Here is a 7,500-nt window from a genome sequence, read left to right on the forward strand (position 1 = left end):
AGCCCCAGGAGGGCGAGCGAACTCGCTACACCGACTGTACCACAGTCACAGGGCTAACAGCCTACAAGCTTTTATCTATTTTTTTTCTTTTTTCTATACCTTATTAAGAATATGAGAGGTTCTGTCTATAGGAGTTTTGTTTATAAGAGTTGTGACAGACGGTTTTGTTTTTTTTAGTTATCTGTTCTTTTACTCCTGTATCTACTGCATTGCAACACCAAAATTTTCCCATTGTGTGGACAAATAAAGGCTATCTTATCTTATCTATAAGATGGTATTTGGTATCAATATTTTCCTCACACTGGTAGCTACAGCCTCCGGGGGGGAAAAAATGCGCCGCCATTGCGCGCGGGTCCATGTTGTTTATCTACACCGTGTAAAGATTTGGATTGACATATTATTGCCAATGAGCCAAGTTTCGAAGGGTGGGTGGGTTTTAGGACTTCTCCAGACAGAGAGTTCTCTAGGCTTATGCGCGAAGGCAGTCAAGAGCCAGTTTTTTTCGGCTTGAGGCTACAAGATTTTACGCATCACGTTTTCTGATTTTGTTAGCCTTTTGGACGTGCATTTTGTTAGATATATGTATTATTATACCAATAAAAAAATGAAATAAAAATATATATATATTTTTACACCTCTATATGTGAAATTCATGGGTAAACTCATATTTACACATTTTCACATACATTGTTTTTAGCAGTTATAATAGGTATTAGTGGTCTACAAAACATCAAAATGTATGTTTTACGATCATAGAAGAGCTAAAATTGTAGTAAAACAGTTTGGCACAGTTGGCACATATTTGGATAACATGTTCCGAATATACTTTTTGATACAAAAAGGTCAACAGCACCAAAATGATTTTTCCCAGAGATCTGAAACTTTACACAGTTGTTGTCAACAAGATAAACGGCATGTACAGTGAACAGCATAAACACACAATGAAGTATGTCATGCTCAGGACCATTACAAATTGACAAAATTCAGGCGAGACTAAAAACAGGATGTAGTTGATGTATTTTGTATGTTTGGGCTTCTGTAGTGTGAGTTCTGAAGCAGTTCATGTGCACATCTGCAGAAACTAGAAGGCCTAAGCTTTCTAATGATGCATCACACTTGCATGTGGGCTGTAAGATCCTCTTTTAATAAGCAATGCCATTTGGGTATGTCCAACCATTGTGCACAGGGCGAAATAAGCGGATGGTTACAGGTAACTAGTGCAGTTTCAGTGCTGTGGTGGGCTCTGAACCCTGATACTCCTCTTCTACTACTACTGTTATAACTACGAGTGCTCTTCCTCTGATGGGAGGAGTATTTTGGAAGCATGGGTTAATTAGCCCTCAAGAACTCTGGGCCAGAGAATACAGAAATGTTCAAATAGTAGGACTAATCTTAATTTCACTCTCAGTCAAACTTTATTTTATTTTCCACGTTTGTATTTTTCAGGTACTGGGACCCCGGGCCCCGTGCCGACCCCTTCGAAGACATGAGGTACTTCTGGGAGGGTTCACTTACCTCCAGGACGTTATTGAGCAAGGCATTATTCGTGCCATGACCGGCACCAAGGAAAAAACTGGAGTCTACATACAACAGATGCCCTACCCCTGCTACGTGGACGACATGTAAGTACATTGCTCCTCCTCTTCCCCTCTCCTCTGCTCCTCTGACCCTCCTTCGACACTCTCCTCTGCTCCTCTGACACTCTCCACTGCTCCTCTGCTCCTATGACCAATTCCTCTGCTCCTCTAACCCTCTCCTCTGCTCCTTCGACACTTCTCTGCTCCTTCGACACTCTTCTCTGCTCCTTCGACACTCTCCTCTGCTCCTCTGACCCTTTGGTCTGCTCCTCTGACCCTCTCCTCTGCTCCTCTGACACTCTCTACTGCCCCTCTGACGCTTTCCCCTGCCCCTCTGCTCCTCTGACCAATTCCTCTGCTCCTCTGACATTCTCCTCTCCTCCTCTGACCGTCTCCTCTGCTCCTCTGACCCTCTCCTCTGCTCCTCTGACACTCTCCTCTGCTCCTCTGACCCTTTCGTCTGCTCCTCTGACCCTCTCCTCCTCCTTTTTACCCAGTTTCCTGCGTGTCATGTCCCGCTCCATGCCCCTCTTCATGACTCTGGCCTGGATGTACTCAGTGGCCATCATCTTAAAGAGTGTGGTGTATGAGAAGGAGGCGCGACTGAAGGAGACCATGCGCATTATGGGGCTGGACAACGGCATGCTGTGGTTCAGCTGGTTCCTCAGCAGCCTGGTGCCTCTGCTGGTGAGCGCCGGGTTGCTGGTGCTTCTGCTCAAGGTACTTTACACAAGATGTTACACACATTACATGTGAGTATTGTCAGAGCCTGGTCTAAACACATGTACTATATATCTATATAGCATATATATATAACTATATATATATATATAACTATATATATATATATATATATATATATATATATATATATATATATATATATATATATATATATATATATATATATATATAACTATATATATATATAACTATATATATATATATATATATAACTATATATATATATATATATATAACTATATATATATATATATATATATAACTATATATATAACTATATATATATATATATATAACTATATATATATATATATATAACTATATATATATATATATATAACTATATATATCTATATATATATATATATATATGTGTATGTATATATATATATATATATATATATATATATATGCCTCACACTAGACCTTAACTAAGGATTGTAACATTACCAATATCAATGTTTTTGACCCTGCGCTTTCAGATCACTTTTGTGTTAGTTTGGATTGGAATGTTCGCTGTCATAAAAACGTTCAACCTCAGTGTGTAATAAGATTTATCAGTGATCTTAGCTGTGAACACTTCCTTGGAGTATACTCTAAAAATCCCAGTTCTTTATCCTCATCACCTGATCATCTTGTAAACAATTTCAATTCTAAAACTTAGTCTGTAATGGATAAAATTGCACCCAAAAGCCTAAAGCTTGATGGAAGAATGCTTCACAGATAAAACTGAAGAAAAGACAATGCAGAAAGACATTGGCAGAAACATAAATCTACAATGAATCTACATCCTCACAAACAATCCTAGCAAAAGTACAATTATGAACTGAGAAAGGCAAGGAATATATTTTTGCCTCAGCAACAAAATAACACTCATGCTCTCTTCTCCACCATTGATGGACTTATTAATCCTGGCCTAGTCCTGCCTGTTGATTGCCCTGACTTAAATTCTGCCAAAATGGGTGACTTTATGACAATAGATCAAGCATTACTTACAAATCTGCAAATCAAGACCGGGATATTTATCCTACTCTGGGTAGGCCCTGCCCACCGGGCGGGACCTCCTGATTAAAGGTGTTTTTGGTTTCACCAGAAACTAAACCTCTTTGTTTACTATCAAACTAGCCTCTTTGTTTCCTATTAGTCCTCCTATTGTCCCTGGCTCTGTCTCTCACCTCCCTGTGTAGCTGATTAACATCCGAAAGCCCTGGCCGTCTTCCTCTCCAGGGATTAAAAATTCCATTATAAACAACCGGAAGGTTGAATCTTAACCACCCCGTTTCTATTTAAGGACGGATTTCATTTTTTTTTTAACAAAGATTGCCTCTTTAACTCCTCTTTCAAACCATCTTTTCTCCTGCTTAGAATCTTCACCTCACTTGCTTAGAATCTTCACCTTCTGTTCAATAGAGGCTTTAAGATGAAGATCCACGGCGCTCTGTGGTCCTGAACTGGCATATCTTCTGTACCCCCCTTTACAATTTTCTTCAATGCATTGGATAGAATAAACATCATTGCTCTGTTGTGTCAGCATCTTGTCCTTGGGGTGAACCAGTTTTTGTCTTAAAGTGTGGCCTGGTTTAAAATAAACAGGCTTCATTGCCGCGGCCCTTATATGAGCAGCAGGGCAGCACCCTGTGAAGGTTTCTGTTTAACCTGTTACCATTCACCTATTTTGCCCAGTGCACAATGGTTGGACATACCCAAATGGCATTGCTTATTAAAAGAAGATCTTACAGCCCACATGCAAGTGTGATGCATCATTAGAAAGCTTAGGCCTTCTAGTTTCTGCAGATGTGCACATGTCAGGGCTTCAGACCTTACACTACAGAAGCCCAAATATAAACAAAACATCCTTTTTTTAGTCTCGCCTGAATATTGTCAATTTGTAATGGTCCTGAGCATGACATACTTAATTGTGTGCTTATGCTGTTCACTGTACACAGTTGTTGTCAACAAGATGAACAGCATGTAAAGTTTCAGATTGCTAGGAACAGGCATTTTGGTGCTGTTGACCAAATAGTGATCCAAATATGTGCCAACTGTGCCAAACTGTTTTATTACAATTTTAGCTCCTCTATGATCATAAAACATACATTTTGATGTTTTGTAGGCCACTAATATCTATTATAACGGCTAAAAACAATGTCTGTGAAAATGTGTAAATATGAGTTTACCCATGAATTTCCCATATAGAGGTGAAAGAAAAAAAAAAGAATTATATTTTTATTTTATTTTTGTATTGGTATAATAATACATATATCTAACAAAATGCGCGTCCAAAAAGCTAATAAAATCAGAAAACGTTATGCGTAAAATCTAGTCGCCTCCTGCCCAAAAATCTGGCTCTTTACAGCCGTTACGCAAGAATAGGGACAATTATGTGTGAATAAGGCCTTAGTCCCGCCCACCATTCTAAAGCTATTCTTATTGGCTAGAATAATATGTTGTTCAAAGTCTGCTACGTGACGGCATGTTAGCGCTATCTCGATGTCAACAACAAACCATGTGCGTCGGAAGCGGCGCATTTTTTTCCTCCGGAGGCTCTAGAAAACAAACTCGTCAACAGAGGAATGTGGATGGTCTCATTCTGTAGCTAACAGTCTGAAGAAAAGATCGATGCCAATCACCATCTTACAAGTCAAACAGGTCATTTGTTATGGACGGAGAAATGCGGCGACGAAGCCTTAGTCCTGAATATCTCGAAATCGGATAACTTCAGGAAAAATTCAAGTGGATATTGTTATTCAATGGTTACTTACGCACACACTGAGCAGAAGAATACACAGAATTAAAGCCGATCATAAACAGCAAACATGCATTTGTAAAAGTTGACTTTCTCACAAACTATTGGTAATTGCTTATTGGGGCGTATTAAATTTCAATGTAAATCAATAAGATATTTGTTTTGTTGAGTAAATAAGCTTTAAAATGATGTATGGCTTGCTGGTATTGACCACGGAAATAAAAGTGATGATGTAAGAGATTATTTGAGATATGGAAAATGCGCGCCGGTGGATGCTAAAAGACTCCTTTGCGGGCCTCCACCTCGCCGAGAATTTCCTCGTCTTCCTCCTTGTCTCGTCTAATCCGTGGCACCGCATCCCTCCCTTATGAATATGCAAAATGTTAATTCTGCCTGAGGGGAGTGGCCTCCTGTCTGAGGGGAGTGGCTCAAATAGTCCGTGTCCAGGGTGAGAAGGATCGGCTGTGATCCGACCTGCTTGTCCCAGAGCCCTGGAGACGTACAGGTCCTGTTGGAAACACATGGAAGAAAGAAAAGAGACAGTTTTTTATGGACGTTAGAGCTGTGGTAAAAGCGGCGCTAATGTGAAGCTTACAAGAAGAAAACATCCAAACCAGTGCAAACCTGGACAGATCAGGAGCCACAGGTAAAAACACAGGTCAGAGAGTAATAAAGTATGAGCATGACTGTGAACACAAACACAATGATCTCTGTGGGATCCAAGTTTAGTTATATATATGTGTTCATATGGAAATCTTGGTATTTGTTATAAATGTGTAAATGTATGTCTTTACGAATGAATATTTTGGTTGTTTACAAATAAAACAAATGTAATCGAATAATCTAGCCTTTCTAAAGTTTATTTGTGGTAATTAGCCTGCCCTGGTGTGGTTGGGTTCCCGTCGCTTTAAGAGGGACAGCGCTCAGGGGGCGTGGCCAGGTACACACGCAAACTAAGGACACAGAAACGGAGGAGCCATATGGTTTTCTTACCGTAGCATTTTGTTTTTGAGAATAGCCAGCTTTTGATTTCTCCTGTATTTTTTGTTCAACCTGTGGATTAAATTTTGTGAACGATTTTTACACTGGAGTACGTGGGAGTTATTGCTCATCTGACAAGAGTAACACCATTGGCAATCAGGACCTCAGCACCCACAATCTCATTTGAGTCACTACATGAAGAATTTGTCACTAAGATCAGCTTAAACTATAGAAATAGTGAGCTCATATTAAGTTTGTATCCACATAGAACTATTACTAGGCTATTCAAAGATATTTATTATATATTTTTAATGGTTTTATATATTATTTACGTTATATTTAGCCCGCAGCCTAGTCTGAACATCAAAATTCGGCCTGTGATCCAAAATGAGTTTGAAACCCCTGCTCTAGACTGACGGAAGTCCACCTTCGGGAAATAGTTTCACCACAACTGTCCTAGATGTAATAGCAGTGATGGTAGCAATAATATCAGCGGATTCATATCCTCCTTCTGCAATGATTTTTGTAGTAGAAGTTGTGAGGAATGGAACAATAAAGTGTTGTTTTGATATGTTTAGTACTGATAATTGGCTTCTCTGACAGATGGGGAACCTGCTGCCCTACTCGGACCCAGGCGTGGTCTTCTTGTTCCTGGGCTCCTATGCTGTGGTCACCATAATGCAGTGCTTCCTGCTCAGCACGGCGTTTTCCAGAGCCAACCTGGCAGCAGCGTGTGGAGGCATCATCTACTTCACTCTGTACCTGCCCTACGTGCTCTGTGTGGCCTGGTCCGACTACATCGGGTTTGGGGCCAAAGTCTTCGCCGTGAGTAGCTTCTGCTGGTCCAGGATTTGGAAAAGCAGAGTAGTGCCAAGCATTTTTCTCTACATTTCTGTGGAATTCTTCTAGAAGCAACATGAAACAGAGGTCCGTTGTCCTAACAACAGTTTCAAGCTTGATTATTTCCGCAGTGCCCTGTGCAGCTCACAGAAGCTGTGGTCAGTTCCCTGGAGGACAGGGACTGCTCATTCACACAGTCGCATGATTTTCCTGTACATTCATTCAGTTGTCACATTTTAGTTTTTATATTGTAGCCTTCTTTTAGAGAAGCTCATTCATAGTTAATTTAAACTGATATTAAAACAGCCATGAAAGTACAAGGAGGGTTGGAAAATGTGAAATAAACAGAAGTATATCTCTGTGCTCTTATGCTTTTTGGTGCTATATTTTGCTGATATTAAAGTTTCTCAGCAGCATGTTGCAGCCATACACCTCATGATTCTCATAATTTATTCCTAAAAACACATCCTCTTTAAAAGACTGAAAGATTCCATTTAATATGATCAGATAAGTAATCTAAGGAAGTGAACCCTGTGTTTTACCTGATTCTTCTCATGTCAACGTGAGCACATTCTGCACATCTGGCTCATGATAAGGACCGAAAGAAAGACT

At 39.9% G+C, this 7,500-nt stretch overlaps 1 protein-coding gene across 1 annotated transcript in view; it reads left to right on the plus strand.

Moving 5' to 3' along the window:
* Positions 1-7,500, plus strand: part of LOC140372503 (phospholipid-transporting ATPase ABCA1-like) — a 168,017-nt gene that overhangs the window by 46,231 nt on the left and 114,286 nt on the right. The window contains 4 exon segments of the mRNA XM_072459614.1: positions 1,447-1,499; positions 1,502-1,622; positions 2,075-2,297; positions 6,652-6,873. Coding sequence (XP_072315715.1) covers positions 1,447-1,499; positions 1,502-1,622; positions 2,075-2,297; positions 6,652-6,873 — 619 coding nt within the window.

Source organism: Eucyclogobius newberryi, unplaced genomic scaffold, assembly GCF_026437365.1.
Source record: "Eucyclogobius newberryi isolate DKJ021-1_F unplaced genomic scaffold, fEucNew1.0.hap1 SCAF_24, whole genome shotgun sequence".
Classification (NCBI taxonomy): domain Eukaryota; kingdom Metazoa; phylum Chordata; class Actinopteri; order Gobiiformes; family Gobiidae; genus Eucyclogobius; species Eucyclogobius newberryi.